Source organism: Gallus gallus, chromosome 12 (genome assembly GCF_016699485.2).
Source record: "Gallus gallus isolate bGalGal1 chromosome 12, bGalGal1.mat.broiler.GRCg7b, whole genome shotgun sequence".
NCBI lineage: Eukaryota > Metazoa > Chordata > Aves > Galliformes > Phasianidae > Gallus > Gallus gallus.
Window position 1 is genome coordinate 9,983,776 of NC_052543.1, and position 19,782 is coordinate 10,003,557.

General features: G+C 43.0%; 1 protein-coding gene across 9 annotated transcripts in view; it reads left to right on the forward strand.

Moving 5' to 3' along the window:
• CHCHD6 (coiled-coil-helix-coiled-coil-helix domain containing 6) overlaps positions 1-19,782 on the forward strand; it is a 101,827-nt gene that overhangs the window by 33,669 nt on the left and 48,376 nt on the right. For all 9 annotated transcript variants that reach the window (XR_213009.5, XM_040646789.2, XM_040646791.2 and 6 more), the window contains one exon: positions 1,458-1,541. Coding sequence is in view for 8 of the 9 variants with exons in the window: in XM_040646789.2 (XP_040502723.1) it covers positions 1,458-1,541 (84 nt within the window). In the remaining variant the exon portion in view is untranslated. The remainder of the gene's footprint in view (positions 1-1,457; positions 1,542-19,782) is intronic.

The window sequence follows — 19,782 nt, forward strand, 5'->3', positions numbered from 1 at the left end:
GTGCAGAGCTTGTGCCTTATGCTGGCCCTGTTGGCTGGGCTGACAAACAGAAGAATGAGTTGTTTTCTTTAAAAACAAACAGACCCCCAACCTGTTTCACAAGCTCATACTTTGCTCATCAGCCATCTCGTACTGTGTGTCTTAAAGCCTCTTCTTAGCCCTATTTATACCGCTGTAGTTCATCAGCAGGGGAGCAGAAAGAAGGAAATGCATGGCAACTTGCTTTCAGATGTAATTTTTCTCATTAACAATGGCTGGTGGCTGTAAAATGACAGGTCTGAGCCCACGGGGATGTTTCTGTCCCAGCTGCTTAATCATGTTGGACCAGCATTTTCTGTGATTGTACCACCATTAAAGTTGTGAGCAGTGCTGCTGGGATGCTGTAGGTTAGCAGGGTATGTGTTCATGGTGAACTGACTACTCGTTTAGTTTTGAAAGGTCTTCTGCGCAGTGGTAACTTATGAGGCCCCAAAGATCTTGGAGTGGGATGGGAGGAGAAACACAAGTGCCATTCTTTTAGCTATTGTTGCTTTTTATTTTTAGATTTAAAATGTTTGGCTCAATTCCATCAATGCCACATTTTCGTAATGCTAACTCAGCTTAGGAGTGGGAATGCAGCGAAGTGCTGCCGGTTGTAAAGAGCTGAAAGGCAAAAGCTGTTGCTATAAACAGTTTTGTTATTACTGTTTAAGCTGGTCATTGTTTAATTGATGACCAGGTTAGGCCTTCAGCATGCTTCTTTTTTTTTTTATACCGAACTTTGGAAGCATCACACTTTTACTTAAGAAAGAGGAGGAATTCTGACCTTAATGTTCCCTCTAGATCTGCATCACCTAGCTAGAGGAGCTCTGAGGATGCAGCCTGGTAGTGTATGTGTGGAGGCATACAGAGGCATGTGCACCTAATCGTTACGGCATTGGCTTTAACTATGTGTGTAGAGGCACTGCGTGGTCTGTGCAAATGTGTTGCTCTATAAATGTCATCAAATAAAGGGTGTTTCCCTTACAACCGTAGGGATGTGTTACCTCTGTAGAAGTTTTCTGACGCTCAGAGGAGAAGTGTTTATGAAATGGAGGACCTGGGGCTTATTTTTAAGGTAATGTGAGGAAAGTTGTAATAAGCATTGTGGTTCATGTGACATACTTGGGTAAGGCAGACTTCAGAAAGTGATGGTAGGAAAGTCCAGACACATTACCTTTGTATGATTACAGGCTTTCATATAAAAAGGAGAAATCAAAACAAGGTAATGTGTTTGAGTATGTTACTAACGAGTGTTTCAGACCAGTGGGGATAGTCCCAAATGAACCAGAACATGGAAAGTTTGAAGCTGCATTGGCAGGGATCCCATACATTAGACCTGAGCAATGTGGATTTTCTGAGTTCCAGTCTGCATCCCATGTGCTTTCCATGCCCTCATGCTCTTTACCTTTTAATTTCTCCTTTGTTCTTCTTCCCAGGCCCTGGAGCTGCAAGGCAGGGAGGCAGAGCTGAAGCGGCAAGAAGCCTTCTATAAAGAGCAGTTGGCCCGCATTGAGAGGAAGGTAAGGCCAAGTTGTCCTTTGTTTGTGGCTGGATACTAATGGGATCAGTTGTGGGTCTGAGCAGAGAACCAAGAAGCACTGTGCTGAAACCTGGAACTGTCAGCACCCTTTGTCTGCCCCCACTCCTCACGTAATTAAATGATGGAAAAGCTGTACAAACTGAGCCTTGTGAAGAACTCACGTTTAAGAGATGGATGGTTTTTAACTAGATGATTTTAAAATAAAGTTCATAGTAATTCAAACTTTTTTTCATTATGGGGTTTAGATGAAAACTAGATCTTCTACGTTTTTTGTTTTGTTAAAAATCCTTGCTAGATCTCTTTTAAAATCACAAATCTTCCTCTAAATATGAATTAAAGTTGTATTATTAATTGTCCTCTGGGGAGCCCAGCAGTTCAAAGGATGTTGCTGCAGAGCACTGTTTCTTGCTGGATTAGCCTTTGAAATGAACTTGATTTGAAAAGACGCCGTCAAGCATCTTTTAAGCCTGAAATGACCTTTGAAAATCCATTTAGGGATTTGAATCTCTCCTCTAAATGTGGGATTTGCTTCTCTGTTTAATTGTTTACCATGATGAGTTTTTAAAAATTGATGCCATAAAAATAGGAGCAGCCATGCTGTTCCTTATGAACTAATGCAGTTTTTACTTCCTGGCAAAATGAAATAATACTATAAGTAGCCTTTATTTTTTAATAAATGCGGAGAATAATGTTCTCCAGTTTGAAGCAATTAGACCTCCTGACAGGGAGTTGCATACATCCAACTCATTCTTATGTGACTGAAAAATGCAAAGCAATGAGCAAGGTGGGTCGTAAAGAGATGGAAATCAATCAGCTTTATTACCGTCATGTAGCATCATGGTGAATATGGAACGCAGGAAAATTACAGATTATAGAAATGATAGAAAACTACTGGCACATCTTTTCCCCTTCTCATTCCTTGCTGCTGCATGATTGTCCATGCAGCAGTTTGGTTTGTTTAAGCCATCGATGGTAAAACATGCCCACGAGCAATTTCACATGGTACGATTTTGCAACACTTTAATCTATACAGTTCATTAAAAAATAAACTATTAAAACTACCACTTAGTGCTGCATTCAGATTTTAAATTCTATTTCTAGATAATGGGGATTGTTCAGTGAAATTGCAAACAATCTAGCAGCTATCGTTCTAATTATCACAGTTGTCCATATGTTCATACGCAAAGGGAATTTTTGCAGTTTGTTGGTCTCACACTGTGTGCTGCCATTACATCCTTCTCTCCAGATCTGGTCTCATGAGACAGAAACTGCAGGGAAAATTTGTATGTACGTGTGTCCTTTATGGGCATTGGAATGGGGAGAAGTTTGTGACCAGTACATGTTGTGCTCTTCTTCAAGTCTTCTGTTGTATTTAGTGCTTTCCTTTTCAGATCTGTGTCCCTTATAACCGGGTAACTTTTTAAACAAGGCAGTGTGCTTTTTTTGTTTGTTTTGGTGCAGGGTCATTTTAGGGGAGTAATGTTGCTTGCTCAGAGCCCTCTGCAAGCTGTGGAGATCCAGAGCCTGCCTTTGAGTTCTTACATGTCTGAAGAAAAAGTAGATTAAGAAGCGCAGGGTTTCTTTCCTCTCCTGAAACACTGGGCAGTTTCTGACCCTTAAACACTAGCATCTTGTTCATAATGAAATGGAAGAATGCCTTCAACCGTTAGGCTGGAGTGGGAGGTGGTGGGGGCTAGAAGGGAGAGGAGAGAAATGTACTTGAAACAGTGTAATAAAGCTTAATTGTATTAGTTTTGAAAAAGGCTTTCGATCTCTGTGGATAATTTTATTCCTATAATGGTTGGAAAGATGGAAAACACAGCACAGAGCAATCTTTTTTATTAGCTGTTGCTTTTATATAATTCTGCTTTTATTTGTTGAATACACGCAGACCTTGATGCACATTTATTTATTTATTTATCCTTCAATTGTGCCCCAAACTTCCACCTCAGGCTTCCATTTATGCCTGTATATAAATACATGTGTAGCATGCATAAGTTAAAACAACAACAACATAGGTATATTAGAAAAATAGAGCAAAAGCATCGGAGAGAATGAGTTGAAGGAGAAGTTTCCTTTCTCTGCTGTTGCTGGAAGGGGGGGGTGGCCATCTGGAGCGTGGTCACTGCTTATCTGAAGGCGTTGTGCCAGGAGGGAGGTGATGTGGTGGCTCAGTGTGGAGTTACAAAGCCAAATGTTGTCCTTCTGGGGTCTGTGCTGTCAGGAACTCCCCCTCTCCTCTCCTTTTCCATGAGTTCAGTTTGGTTTCGTCCTCACTCTGTCCTGACAACAGAACTCAAGATGGCAAGTTCTGCAAGTATGTTTTGAAGGGATTTTTTGAACGGTCAGTGGAAAGAATCAATCACCTTCCTGGTAGGATGCAAGGAACGGTTGTACCTATGCTTCTCAGATGCATACTTATAACATAATAGCTGCCGTACTACTGTGTGAGGCAGACTGTGCTGCCTCTCCTGATGGTGGTCAGCTTACAAAGGCTGTGAGGTAAGATGCAAACAACCACCAACCCCCTTTTAAACAAAAGAATCCCCTTGGAGAATGGCATTGAAGTCTGAAGAGCTGTCAAGCGCTGACACGTGGCTTGCTGAAGTTTATTTTCATTCAGTATTTCTATTTGCTGTAATGGAACTTGGGTCATTGCCAGCATTCTCGTCTCAGCCACTTTTTTCTGCGCTTGTTTAGCTCTTTGCCTCAGTATCACATGGCTCTGTGTGCCATGAGTTAGCTGTGTGCACTATAAATTCTTTTACCGATTTCAAATACTTCTCGTCATTTAATATGTTGTATGTGAAGGGGATGAAAGAAATTCTTCATTAGTCATTCTCTGTAGATTTCTGTTCTGTTCCCTTTTTTTACCTTCCCACTAAGCTGAGCAGTCCTCACCTTTTCAGCCTCTGCTTGTATAAGTGATATTTTTCCAGGTTTCTCATTCTGCTCGGTTGTCTTTGAGCCCTTTTCCCCTGCAGTACTGTCTTTGAGATGTATTGACCAGAATTGAACTCAGTAGTTCCCCTGAACGCGGCAGATTGTGTGAATATATTATCCCTTTATTTTGTAATCTCTAAGAGAGTAGTGTAATCTAGTGGACAGAGCACAGAATTGGAAGCAAAAAACTCCTCATTTTCTAATAGCTGTTTCTCTTTGGGGAGTTTCAAACAATTACTTAGTCCATCTATCTCCGTTACTCCATCTGTAAGATGGAATAGCTTATAAAGGGAGGGCAAAGTGTTGTGAAACAGTAAAGCTATACAAATGCTAAAAAGGTTTTGCATGAGATGAACTGCGGGTGTACCTTATTTCAAATAGATCTTAAACTGGATTTTGCCAGACGTCTTTTTATTAAAATTTTCACAGGAAAGGGCATGTATTAAGAAATAACTTCAGTGTTTCTTTTGGGTTTTTCCCCATATCTTCTATTAAAATTCTGGAAGAAGAAAACCTGAGCGCAGCAGTGCTTTGTCACATTGCAGAAGCATCTAGTTCAGTTTGTTGGTCCACACTGACTGACATTGGCTGCCCAGGGACTGAGTGCAGCATCAGGGCAAGTATATGTGATATTTGCTCCAAATGCTTTCTCAGCCTGTGGTCATTTGTGACTCAGGTACTTCCTGAGATGTCTGTGTGTTTGCTAATCCTAGATGGATCGCTGTTATTTTCCATAGTCTAGCTTCTTCTTGAGCAGTTCCCCACCCAGCTGTATGTTGTGTGAACACACTTCTGTGTGTTATGAACAGAAATTTTGAACCTGTTAATCTTACTTGTTGCTCTTTCCTTATGAGAGCTGGATCTGTGACAGTAAGTTCTTGTCTCCCTTTGTGCCCCTCGTGGTTTTGTAGATCTGTTGTATTTCTCGATGCTATCTCTATTCAGGCTGAAACGTCCTCGTTCCTTAGTTTTTCCCTATGGAAGTCTTACCATACTTAAATGTGACCAGCCAGGATGGTTACTAAGGTTTTCACCTCTATTCAATCGTCCTGGAGAGATGGGAACCAGAACTGCAGATGTAATGATCAGTATATACGGATAGGCCACGAATTTATGTGGTAGCCTTATGAGAACTGTCATTTGGTTCTGTTCCTTTCTTAGGGAATGTTGAATGCTTGATTTGCATTTCTGACTTCTGTTGAGCAAATGCCACACACTGCTGCTTCCAGCACTCAGCTCTGTGAGTGCAGATTTGAGCACATGAAGTAGTTGTCCTAGGATGGAAACGGTAAAACAATTTCTTACTGGGAGATACTCTTTTTATTCCACCCTTTGTGTCAGGTTGTCAGGGTTAGCGTATGTATTAAGGGCTGTCATCTTTTCAGATCACTTTTTTTAAAATAAAAATAAGTTCCACCACGTTTTATTGAACAACTGCTTTGCAGAGGATTGGGATACTGATCATGCTCTTAATCTTCCCCACTTTGGTTCTAGCTGTTCATCTGTGTGGGCAGTTGTGGGTTTCAGTCTCTTGGGTTCCTTGGAAGTTGTTGTTCTGGAGTAGTGGAAGTATTTCTGTGGCTGAGAAAGATGCAGGAAGCAGATCCTTTGAACTGACCACTTCTTACACAGCCGTATGTAAATGCCAGGAGTTTGGAGCTGATGATGCAGACGTTCTGTTCCAGCCCTATGTTTGCAATGTGACTGTCTCATCTCCAATAAATAATCCAGTAACAGGACGTGGGTACACTGGTAGGAATGGTTAAACATTGTTAACTCTAATTTGAAACAGTGGTTTTACGTGGCATCCCTGTAATTTGGAGTTGTATCACCAAAAGTGGGTCTTGTTTCAACTGTTACAAATGAGTTTTTTTTTTTACTGTAGTTTCCCTGGGTAGAGTGGATGAGAGTTGGGCCTGATAACTCTGAAACGAAAACCTTACAAATATGCAATTTGAGAGGCTTAAGCTGATGTTGTTTCATTCCTGAATGTGTTACTGATAAGCAGGGGCAGCAGGAGATGGAGGGAGCTTGCTACAAATCATTAGCATACATACTGCCCAGAACTGGGATTTGTGTCAGGGATTCTGGGTATTCATTGTCCTGCCATCTCCAAATGGTAGAAACATCCTTTAAAAAAGAATGATAAGAAAGAAATGCAGTCTCTCCTGCAACCCTTCGGATACCAAGGGATTTCACGTAGCGTGTTAGTTGCATACTCTCTCCCAAGTTAATATTTGTTAGATTTGTTTTGCTGTTTGGCCTCTTGCTTGGTTTAACTTAACCAAATTTAAGGGCAGTGCTACAATACAGAAAAACCTGGGTAGCTGTTTGAAGAAGCATAGAGCAGTGGAGAGGCTGAAGGTAATCTCAGCAGATGAAGTGAAACTCCTTGCTGTAGATTGATGTCTGTTCTTTGTTTGGATTTTCCTAAGCTGCAGCTCTCCCACGTTATCTTCTATTAGGTGGCAATGGACTACTGAGAGTGGTGGGTACATTAATATGCAGTGTTTTCTGCCTGTAGCTTTTCAGAACAGTGAGTAGCAGAAGGAGTATTCATAAGCTATAGTGTATTTATGCAAGTTATTAAAAAATATTTTTATTTTTATTAATAAAGTAGACTGCACTTCTTTCTCTGCTTAGCTTCCCAGGTCTTGTGATTTTGTGTGTGGCATTCACCTGATTTGGTTTGTTTAAATGACTCTTTTCTATTGTGCTTACCGTGTAATTTATGTTTGTAAGGCATTTAGTGTGTGCTACATGGGAGAGAGGTGAACTTACTCTTGTTATTCTTATTGATCACCATCCTTGTTCTTGGAGTGGCCTCCCACTCTGTGGGGCAGAGCAAACCAGTGTCCCTTGGCAAAGGTGGCAGGGGCTCCTGTTGAAGGAGCTGAGGAATCCATTCCCTGAGCTGGGCTCCCAGGATGTTCCCGTATCTGTGAGACCTATGGCGCGCTCACCTAGCCTTGCAAAAGAAAGCTGTAGAGAGGTGTTCTTGAACTGAGCCCTCTGCCCTCTCCGTGGGAATTAAACATTCAGTGCCCTTCTCTAAATGAGTTGATAGTTCCTGGCGGGTGTCACTGACACCATTTATTTTCTCAATAAAATGGCCTGTAACATCTTAGGGCTGCGTGTGAGCTATTGCAGTGTGTGTAATGGCTGCTTTGTTTGCCCCTGGTCACTGTATCACCAGTCGCTAACTTATTGCTCTATAAAGTGCCGTGGGATACTCTGAGGGAGAACAGAGAGCATGAAGCTAAGCAGTTCTCCAAAAATGCCTTCTCCTTTCAGAAGCAGTCCTTGTCCCCTCCTTCATAATTCAGTTTTACAATATTTCCAGTTTCCATTTTTTTCTTTACCTAATTGGTTGAAATCTCATCTCATCCCCTGCTGCAAACCTTCCTCCTTCCCAAACCACTGCAGTGCGTTGTGTGACTCTACAATAGCTCTGACCCACAGAAGTAGTTTGCCTTTCAGGCCAGCGGAGCAATATAATGAAGCACCCAGTTCATCGAACTGTTGATTTCATCTTCTGAGTGCAGGAAGGTTAATCTGCTGTATGGTTTTCTGAAATAGACTGATAAAATCCCTCCTAATCATCCAGATCGTTTCCCAGTTGCTTGGACTGGCTGTCCAAGACTGTGGTGTTCCCTTTCAGGCTCTAGCCTTGGATTTCTAGGGAAGTAAGATTTTATCCCATTTGTCACCGAAGTTTCTGAGCAGCAACAAAACAATAACAAAACTGGAATTGCCATCTGAAGAGCTTTTGACCTTCCATCCTCCTCCTCTCTTTCAGTTACTCACACTAAATGTCATGCTGGTGGAAGAGGAGGGGCTGCAGCATCCCAGATTTTTTCTTCCTGCTGGTACCCACAGGGCAGCATGGGGCAGAGGCTGTGTTTCCACGGTGGCTCCACAGCATCTCTGTCTGCAGGGAGAGGCTGCTTCGTGCTGCCACCTGCAGCCTTAAGCCCACTTCAGTGCCCTGTGCGCAGTTCCCGTTTATCGGTTGTTTTGCTGAAAGCTTCTAAAGTTTAGTAGTTAATATACCTCGGTATGCCAGCTTTTAGAGATCAGATAAATTGATTGGTAATTTGATGAACTCAAAGAACATCTATAATAGCGTAAATAAAATGCGTTAGATGCCAGAGCTGCCTCTCTGCCTTCTCTGCAGCCTGTACGTTTGCTCTTCAATATGTGTTGACTGATGTACAGTACATTACATCAAATTACGAGCAGCTTCTAAGCAAACAGCAACTAAGTGTTTTCTTCCTTTTCAGTCTTCAGGATTAGCGTAGAGATGCATTTGCAGTCTGCGTGCTGAAGGGTGAACTGTCAGAGCCTTCCGGGTGATTCTGTTTCCCTGGCATTTAGAGTACCTTTGCAGAGGGGAGGATGATGCTTATGGGCTGCTTCGTCTTGGAGGAATCCATCCTCAGGCTCGACTTGTGAAATAAATGTGGCAGCGTGTGGTTTGAACTTAGTGTTTTAACACTGAATTTAGCAGCTGAATTTAGATAACAATCTGGTATCTGGTCTCATCAGTGTATCACTATGAAGACTTGTTAAAGGCAGAACAAAAAGACCTAGAATGTAATCTTGTCTCTTTGTTAGAGCTGAGTGCTGGAGTGTTTGTCCAGTCTGGTCCATAAAGAGCAAAACAAGCCATGCTTTTTGTCTGCCTTTTGAGAGCTTTTTTCATTACCTGATGTTTCTGATGCCTGCTCCTCCCCCCAGCCCCCTTTACATTCATTCTAGTTTTCCCTCCTTATCATTCATTTTCTTATTGCCTGATAGTTGTGGATAGAGTTCTGTTTTCTGCCTTAGTACTGTTTATAAGCAGAATGGTATTTATAAATGTGTGTGCGTACAGGTAGCACTGAGCAGTAAAGACAGTGCTGCTTTCTTAGTGGAAAGCAGGACACACATGCATATATATATATATTTATATATATGAAATTATATATACACTCATGCACACGTGCTTTCTCTGTCTGTCTCAGCTATTTTTTGCTGTGGTGTAGTTGTGCTGTAGCACAAGTACATTATCCTGCTACAATAAATACCAGTGCTGCCTGTTATTTCTGTGTAATTGGCCAACCAGTGTACAATTAATTTTTGGCCCTGTTATTGCAGTATTGGCTATTTTATGAAACTGGAGAGCTAGCACAGTGAATTGATTAAATATGTTGCAGACCTTAGGCCGAAGTCTGCGTGTCTGCTGGGATTTGGATGATTGAAGCTTGTGTTCCTCCTGGGATATTCCAGATTTAGACTTGGCCTTGGAAATTGTTTCAGGTAGACAGAACTTCCCTGTGTGCGGAGTCCACGTGCATAGGGCCCTGACTTTGGGGAACGTGAGATTTCTCTTTCAGCCTGCAGCGTTCCTTCTGTGTGCGGTAGGAAAAAAGGCATCGATAATGTGACTAAAAATAAAACCAAGGCTTAGGTCCGTATCTAAAAGGTCCATAAATTCTTGCGTTGCCTTTATAGAACATGCTTTTATCACATCGATATAAAATATAGTTAATAATTACTCTGAAAATTGGGCAGAACATCTCAAATTCGTGCTGAATTAAGTAGACCAGGGATCAAACTTTGAAAAGGGGCTGCCCTGCATTTATGTTGGCTGTACTTCTGAAGGGAGGCTGCTCAGTGGGTTACTGTGGATGTGTTAAATGCATGTTTCATGACAGCCCAGGGCCGCTTCTCTGAAGGTTTTCCCCCATCTGTCATTCATTTAAAAAAAAATTATAAATAAAGCTATTCTAATTTCTTGAACATATAATGCACGTTCCCAGAATGACTGAGAAGTAGCTTGTAAATAACATGTTTTAATATTCTTAAATATACGTGTGCTGGGAGGCTCACTGTGAGGTCTTGAACCACTGCAAATGGTATTTGTTTTTGTCTGTCTCGCTGTCCTGACTCCAGGATGCTATCTGGTGAGTTGTCTGCTTGTTTTTTGGGTTGGCCAGTTGTTCGACTGCCCATTCTGCTGCCCCCTGAATGATTCCTGTCTCGGTTTACCATTGAACACCTTGAGTCTAATAGTGAGGGTTACCTGAGTCACCCATTAGCTGTCTAGCCCCATTATAAGTACAAAATAATGACTAATTTTGTTCGGTGTTTTGTTTTTACTGAAGATAACGAATGCATCTCCCAGACTTTAGTGTGGAGTCCACCACTGTCACATGGGGAGAGGAGGGGTTTGTCCTGTTACTTGCAGGTAGAAGGTGCTGCAGGCAGCAAAGGAGAGGCAGAGCCAGAATGGTTCTGTGCTGACAGCCTGCGAGGGGCAAGAGGGGAGAGAGGTGGGAGGGGGAAATGCAGAGCTGAGATGAAACTCTAAGCCTCCGAATTGAGAGGGCTTCCAATAAGTACGTTATTTCAAGAGAACAGCTAGTGTTTCCTTTCCTTCCCAATTACTGCATCTCAGGTCTTGTCTTAAGGAAAAAAGATGCAATTCCTCCTTCTTTCTCCCTCCTTCTTCTTCCAAACACAAGCCATGCTTTTGCTTACATAACTCCAAGCAGCAACATTGCTGCGAGCTTGCATGCTTGGGTCAATCCAGGAGTGCCTGAATTTATTTTTTTCCCTTAGGGATGTTTTGTGATGTATTGGATGCTATACATAAATAATTTGATTTGCCCTGACGTGGAGCATGCCTTGAACTGACTGGGCTGTAGTTCTTGAAGTGGGGAGGACAACTCATACAGACACATGAAATGCTGTGTGCCCGCCTCGGCATGTATGTGAATTGAGAACTTTCAGCTGCTCTCTAGAGCCATTATTTTTTTAACATTAATTTTCATAATAGCTATGTAAACCATAAAATTTCCTTTGGCCTCTCGGGGGATTACGAATAATATATGAGGTCTTTCACGTTTAGGTCATTCCTCCAGATAGAGCTTCCATAAGCAGTACCAAAAAGCCATTACTTCCTGCTGGCTAATCATTCATTTGTGTGGCACTGAGATAACAGCTCTTTTTCCAGTGAGAGGCAAATGTTTGTTACAGCAAGAAAAAATAATTGTGTCCTAAGCTGCTGATTTTTTGATAGGGGATGTGTGTTCCCAGTGAGGAATAGAGAATTTGTCCCTGTGAGGTGTGAATAGGGCAGGGCTGGGTTACAGCTTTGGGTGATGGGTCTCTCAGTGGAGAGAGGATTTTGCTCCGGGTCTGCAGTGCTTGTGGATTTATTTCGTCCTGTTTTTCTCCAGTCCAGGTTTAGTTTTGTCTCTTCTTTGCATTCCTATTTGCATTTCTGAGCTCCAGCCCCTTCCAGCTGAAGGCTCACAATGGTTTATATGTTCCTGGCCAGGAGATATAGGTGATTATCTTATACATTGCTTGTGAACTTGAGAAGCCCACTTATGGCACTGTTTCCTAAGTCTTTTCTTGTCATACCCTTTGTCAGTTACAGCAAGACACCCTGGATAATTACAGATGCTTATACCTAAATTTTTTGTTTGGGAGAGCATACTTGTGTGGATTCCTTGTTTAGCTCCCATGTCAAGGTGTGCTGTCTGCACATAGCATATCTTTTTGTGGGAGATGTTGCTCAGAAGTTAAATTCTGAGAGTAGGTTTAGCTTATGTCTGAGTGTGTGACATGCTGTATGTGATGCTTTTCCATTTATGTTCTTGAGATGCCCTTGCAGCGAAGCCTTACCAGAATTTTCTGGTTTGAAGTTAAGCTGTAATTATTCCTATTATTCTGTACTGGACCAGAAGTGGGAAACCCTCTGCTCCCTTTCCTCTACCTTGGTTCTGTATTGCAGTTCTAATCTGGTAGTGGCCTACTGTTGCTGGAAGCTGCAGGTGATGGCATGAGCCAGGGCTGTGAGCATCCCTGCTGGAGGATGGAGGGATGAGTTCTGCGTCTGCCTGGGGACATTGGATTTCCATATTAACGTCTCCTTCCCGATAGCCCCACTGTGAAAATGTCCCTCTCCTCCTCTGACATCCTGTGGTCATTCTGCTCAAAGGAGCTTCTCTTTGCAGACTTCTCAAGCTCTTGGTCAGCTACAGAGAGATTTCTTCAATGCTTTGTTCTCTTCAGAGGATGCAAAATGACTCTGCTGAGAACCGTATGAAAGAAAAGATGTCTGAAAGCAGGGAGAATACGGCTGTCGAATGTTGGAAAAGAAACTGCTTACAAATACTTTCTGCTTTCTGCCTTATCCCTATTACCATCCTTCCTCCTTTGTCCTCCTTGGCTTTTTATCTTAGGATAAACATCATATTTATTTTCAGTTGACTGTAGGGACAATTTCAATCCATTTTGAATAGCAAAATAAATACAATACTGGCGTTCCCTTCTCCAGAGTAACTGATGCCTTGCAGGAGATCCAGAGGTTTTATGGCAGGTATCATAAAAGGAGGCCAAAGGGATCTCTGTTCTTCCATTTTCTTGTTATCATTCCTTTGTGTTATGTTTTATCATCCTTTTTAAGTAATAATCAGTATTTCTTCGTAAGAAGAACCTACTAACTGTTATTTTCTGATTGTAAAATAAATATACCGTTGCTTTATATTGTCTAAGCATTTATTAATAAAGGGGAATGAAGTCAGGTTATCCTCGTAAAACTACTTCTGAGCTGTGGAGCTGGGAGTTTTTTCCAGCTATTCATTAACTAAGATTTGCAGATCACTGAAAGATAAGTGAATGTGGGCTCCATTCCAAACAAACAAAAAAAAAACAGTGAATTCCTACGATTAAGGTTAGCATTTATCAAAGTAGCTTTTGTTATTTCACTTTCTGGTTGTCCACGTATGGCATTTGTCTTCAGATGTGCTGATTACCAGTAACCTGAGCTTGAAGTTTTGAATAATGAGCTCCTGTGCATCTCCAGATAGAGCTGCAAGCCAGCGGGCACTTCTGAAGGTATGGATTTGTCTGTGTCATTAACCATGTACAGTGACCTGTAAAGTCCTAGCGGTCTTTTTGGCCGTAATCATTAAACCAGCCTCTACCAGAAGATAAAATAGGAAGAGAAGCTGCAAGCGTAGGGAGAGAAACCTGACTGAAAATACAAATATCTTCAGAAAACGCTCTGGGAGTAATAATCATAAAGAAAAAGTATGGTGGCAAAATAAATTGCTGCTGATACAATTTTTCTTCCTTTCCCAAGTTTGCCTCCAGTATGGCAGCTTCTCTTTCTTCGATAAATAAATGCAAGGATGAGAATTGCTGCCAAAAACTGTCACATTTCTGGAACTTTCAGCCCCTGATTATTCACATTAAGTCTCCCCCCTCCAGCAGTACGGTATTCTGAATATGTACACCCACCATTCTGTCAGATCTGTGCAGTCTGCGTCTGGTTCATCTTCTGTGTCTTTGATGTGCTCCATAACGTAGGCAAAGAGAGGTCTGATAGTCTCTCTAAAAACCTGACAGTTTGTGTGACAATCTGTCCACGGATCCACAGGCTCCTTGTCAACCAAATGAGCCTTTGAATATTGGAGGTTTTCGGCACAGTGCTTGCAGCATTGCATATGCACTAAGGGGAGAGTACAACAGGCTGCCTTGTAACCTGAGATGCCTGCGTTTTCCTTAATCATTTCAGGGACATCTCATCATTACTTGCTGGTTGGTTCTCAGCCCTGCACATGTCGGGGTTATTTAGAAAAGCTTGATTTACTGGAAGCTGCACATGGAGAATAATTTGCAGTTGAGGGTAGAGGAAAGACCCTGGGAGGGGGTGGAGCTTTGCAGGCTTTGGTGTGCTTCTGGCTGTTTGTTTGTTTGTTTCTTACTTTTAATGACTCTCTTCCTTGCAGTTCCCTGTACCCATGGATGTGGTGCGTTTCCGTCAGTATTTTCCAGTCCTCTCATGCATTTCCTCTGCCTTGGGTCCCTCCTGCTCTGGGATGCTGGCGCGTTGCTTCCCTTAGCTCCCTGTTGTGGAAAGGAATGGGAGCGTGGATATGGGAATATCAATGTATGGGATAGGAAATGGGATAGGAGCCGTTCAGTGGGCCGGTTGCCTGCAGTTTATGAATGCGCTGAGGGCTGTTCTCAGCAGGGTGCTGGAGCTGTCGTGTTCCTGTCCGAGGCGGTGGGAGTTCTGATGGAGGTTCTGTCAAATCCTAGCTTTGGCATGATGGCATCTAACTTAGCTGCAATATCCTTCTTGTTTCTTCCCGAAATAAGCTCCTGTGATGGGTCTGACGGGGGAATGTACTTAGCATTTTTTCTGATGTATGACAAGTACTTGATGGCTGCCAATTTGCCACTTGTATTTATATTCTGAAGTGCTGGTCAGCCTCTGAGTGAAACTTTCGCTGCGGTGCTTTGGATGCTCTGATAATTCACTTTTTCCCCTCTCTTCCGCTTGCACTGACACTGATTCTCCACATGCTTGTCAGTCTCTTGTCCAAGGCCTGGCTGGCAGGGGCAGCACCCTGGCATCAGTCTCTTGCTCCTGGCCCTGTGACTGGCTTGCAGGTAGGAGCTGCAGGTGCGTGGCTGCAATGGGGCCCATGGGGCTGCAGGCACTGCGCTCTGCAGCCCAACCAGGCTTCGGAGATCTCTGTTGCAAATGCTGAAAACCCTTGATGTGTAATCGATGCCTGGGAAGCCTGTTTACCTGCACTTGTCAGGTATAATTGATTCGGGCACTTACTGTGAATTCCTCACCTAGGACTCCTAGCTCCTATATTAGACTTGCAGCCGGGAGAATGAGGAGCAGGGCTCTCCTACTGCAGCTGTAGCGTGAATCTGGGCCTTTCACATTGCTATTGCTGTCCTTGTCGGGAAGCCTGGGTTGCCTGCTGGCATTTCATGGCCTTTCTCTTTGAAGGTGCTTTTTACCTTCTGGAGTCTGTGTTTGAAGAATTAATAATGCTGTATTTGCGGTCCTTCAGAACAGTGTGCTTTAAAGCAATCTTGTGTAAAAGCAGCGTTTAATTCTTTCTGGTGTTTTTTTTTCCACTCCTTCTTCCCTTCTTCCCCTTTTAATCACCTCTGTAGTAATGATTTCTTAATGTTGTTGTCTGTCTTTCTGATTGGAAGTCAACGTGAGGCTTTTCTGTTCATTTCCAGTGAGGCACTCTCACCCAGTTTGCGGCTCTTCAGAGGAGCTCTCACATTGTTTTCCATGGGGTCTGTGTTCTAATTGGTCTCTTTCCAGGGTACCTTTGTGGAGACAGTCTGACTTCGGTGTGCAGTCTTGTTCTGAGACTGCAAACCCATTCTTACCCTGGTGATGCACCTCAGTGAGGAGACCTGTTTGATTCATGGCGTGATGTAGGGCCAACTTCACCTATCTGTGCTTGTTATCCCCAGGATAACCCCAGCTGTGGTGCTTCTCCCCAAACCTACCACCTCGGGGTTCGGTGAGGACTGGTATTTTGTGGGATTTTATCTCTGAGAAGCTCTCTAGATATGCTACAGAATTAATATTTTGCTTTCAGCCCAAGATAATGTTACAGTCACAAGAAGAGCTGTTCAAACAGGAAAGTAATTCTGCCCAGGACTAGTTTAACTTTCTTGTGCTGTTTCTGTGGACATTGCTCTTTTTCTGGCTTCTCTGAATCTTAATCCAAAATTTATGATCTCGCAGACCATTGCCAAAGGAAAGAATAGAATGACACAAATTCAATGCTTTTGTTTCATTATTGTTCTCAGCAGGAGGAGTGGACGAACCCACACATGAACAGCAAACAACAGTGCTGTGTTTAGAAGTTGGCTTTGATTAAAAAAAAAAATAAAATATTTTCTCCTTATCAGTAAGCTGTGTTTGTAGTTGCCTGCATCTCTCCTCTGTTACCTTTTGAGAGCAAAATGCTTGTATTCACATAAAAGCTGTTTAACCCTTGGCTTCTGTGCTCTCAGGACACACTTTATATGCAGTTTTCTCTTTGTTGTTAATTGGCCTCTGTGTATGTGAACTTGCATTTTCTCATTCCTATCAAGCACAAGTGCTGTCTTTTAGCTAGATGCAGAGCTTGTTTCTTGCAGTCTGTCCTGGAATTCCCGAGCTCCCAGTTCTGGGCCAAGGTTGAAAGCAGTGATTGATGGTGTAGGTTGATGGCAACGGATTCAAAGGGTCATGAAGCAAAAAGATGAGTTTGGCTCATCTGCCTCTGTTCCTGTGGGAGGGGTACAAGTAGGTGCAGTAATTTTTCAGATCTTTTAGGAGCCGTTTGCATGAGACTTCAGAGAGATGAGAACTAACATCCTGATTTATAGCGTGTGTGAACCAGCAACCTGGGGAAGTCTGGGAGACCCTGAGCGCATCTTCGCTTCCCTAAGGCAGTAATGTGAGCAGGCTTCCAAAGCTGGCACTGACTGAGGATTTTCTGTAGCTTTCTGCTGCTCCCCTGGCTGAGTGATGCCCAGAGCACTGCATTCCCTGTCCCCAAGCACATGGCTAGGCAGCAGTTGTGTGTTGGTTTACTGGGGAGAGGTGGGGTCTTATTTTGTACTTCAGACGCAGTCAGAAGGAGGAATTTGAACATCTTCCAGTTGATGTTGGATCCAGGGGCAGTAACCTCTGCTTTCCTTTCCCTCTTCTCTCCTGTAACGTGGCTGTGGCTCTCACACTCCTCCCAGTGTGCCTGCAAATTGTGCTTGGAGGTCTGCTGGGAGCCTGCGAGAGCCAACATCAGGAGGGGAATGGAGGCGATGTGCCTGTCAGGTGGAGGCAGATTGTACCATCTAATCCCCGGCTGTCGTCTGTAGCATTTGTCAAGGCCTCCGCCGGCCTGCTCCGTTTCATCAGAGGTATCGCTAGCGTTCATCTAGGCTGGCAGCATTTCAACAGCTGTTAATCCTCCTTGTATCTTTAAACACTGTGACCGCTGACAAGCTCCCGTGCTTTGAGGTGTCAAAATATCTGAAGATAGCTCTGGTGATTTTTTTATTTTTTAATCCCAACGCCTTCTGATCTATTGACCCACTCTGAACCTGATGGAGAAATATATATCCCAGGCTCGGTTTTTTTTGCTGCTGCTTGATGTTTGCCAAAAGTTGCGCCTACAGTCTAATTCATTTCTAGTTCCTCGTGCTCATGATGCTTAGTTTTCTGTCTTACATGTTACCGCAAGTAGTGCGTGTTTTACTGAAGTTGTAAGGAATGTGGTTTAATGTCAGTGTGAGAATGAGCTGGCAGGGTTTTCTCTTTACGCTCCAATTACTTTCCCTCCTGAAGTAGCCCTGAGAACTCCTTTTGCTACGTTGTTTTCTTGATTCCTTTGCTTTATGTTGTGGAAAGGACCTGGGTGGGATAGTGAGATGCAGAGGTGGAGGAACGCTGGGAAAATACAGCTTCAAGTTTTAAATCCAGTTCCCTTTGGAAAGGGAATTGTTAGTCCAAAGGCTTCTGGGGAAGAGTAGGGGGCGAGGATATAGCAGCTAAGCTGTTGCAGCAGAGCAGCAGGTTAAAGGAAAATGGTTCTGTTGGTCTTTAGGCTCTAGTTATGTATTTTTATAACTTCTCGGTGTTTTTATTATTTGCTACGAACCATCATTTAATAGCAGGGGAAAATCTTTCAAACTAACATTTCTTTGTTTTGATTGTTCGTCCTCTCTGGAGAGCTCTCTCCCCATATGACATCTCTGATGTTCTGAGGTTGGCTCCCCTAAGGCTCAGCTTTATTGAGAGAAGTGAAACGTTTTAGATGGTTCATTCATTCTTTCTTTGTCTCTTGTTATTTGAGCCCTTACAGTGTCTTTTGGTCATGTTTTTAAGCTTATTTCTGCAACTAAGACTGCTAGGAGCTTGATTTAATAGTAGTCGAGGTCTCATGTTCAACTTTTTCTTTGCGGGCTGCCATTTTATCTCAAGCATCAAATATTGTGAGAGTAAATTAAAAGCTGCATGGGTGTCCTCTAATTTTGTGTTGAATGTTCCATTCTGCTGGGCGATTGAATATTGTTTTAGGAAGTTAAATGTCTTTGCTAAGGTTCTGGGCAGCCCTGTCTTCCTTTCAAGTGCAAATACCGCACCTCGATCCGGCTGAGGAGCCCTGGTGGGTGGGTGGCTCTGTTGGAGACACTGGAAGTTTTTGGGTGGTTCCTGGCTTGCTTCCTCATTTGGAAACTTAATGAGTCGTGCAATTTGTTAGACATTGAAACTTTGTGAGCTGCCAGAGTGCAATGGGGCAAAATACTGAGAAAGATCTTGCATCTGGAGTTGTATAGATGGAGGATGTTGGGAAGTTTGTTCCCGAATGACAGAGCCTGCTGTGACTGTGCCTGTGCTGAAAGGCCCTTCTGTGCTGCTGAAGTAAACACCATTTTCCCAAGGTAGGAAGAGGCCTGGAGGCCATGGAAAACCTGTTTAACAAGCCCTCTTGTTGAACAAACTTGGGTTTAAATGGTAAAAGTGTTTTTCTTACTCGAGGAAGCATTTGAAGATAATGGTTCATAGCATCGGAAATAGTGCTTCATTGGGTTTTTGGCTTTTTGAAGGGAAAGGAGGAGGAAGAAGGGGAAGAGTTCTGATCCAGCGCAAGAGGGTCAGTTAAATCCCATGCAGTTGGATCCTTTTAATTTGTAAAACAGAGCAGCTTTCAGCTTTAGGTTGAATGTCTGTGCCCCTCTTTGATCTTTGCATTGTGCCATGTTCCTTGTGGTTTCTTTGAGGCCGATCTTCCCCTCGCTGAGAATCTTGCTTCTCCGCTCAGGTTCTTACTTGCCTGCTTTTCATCAGCTTCAGGCTGTGGGGCTGTTTCATACTGGTCTCTTTCCCAGCTATTTTTGTCCATGCGTGCAGCTGATTGAGTTGAAGATGGGGCTGGCTGTAGTACTGGGCAGATGAACTCTCCATAATAAAGTGGGCAAGGTTGTGCCGCATCCACTTTAATTGACAGCGCAATCAGCAAATGAATCTGTTGGCTATTTTTTTTCTGTCTTGAGGTGGGTTAAATGCCAGAATCATGCTGGGTCTCACGTACAACGTATTTGTTCCTGTTTTCCTCTCCTGCTGCTGTTTTACTGCAGAGTGCTGCAGGCTAATGGTATCTGACGGGGCTACTTCCTATTGCCTGAAAAATGCTTAATTTTACTACCTTGCTTTCTCACTTTCCCGCCTTCTCTCATTTTGATCTCTCAACTCCAGTCCCTTTGAGAAATCAGACCGTATAAAGTATGAAAATTGCTTGGTTAGTAATTGGGGGAAACAGTGAGGCTTATGAAACCCACGGAGATAACGCTTACATCTACTTACTCATATTATTTAATTTTTAATGGCAAATTTAATTAATGGAGCACAGGTCTTGTGGTTCCATGTGTGAATAAGTAACAGCAGGGAGCTGAAAGTCGTG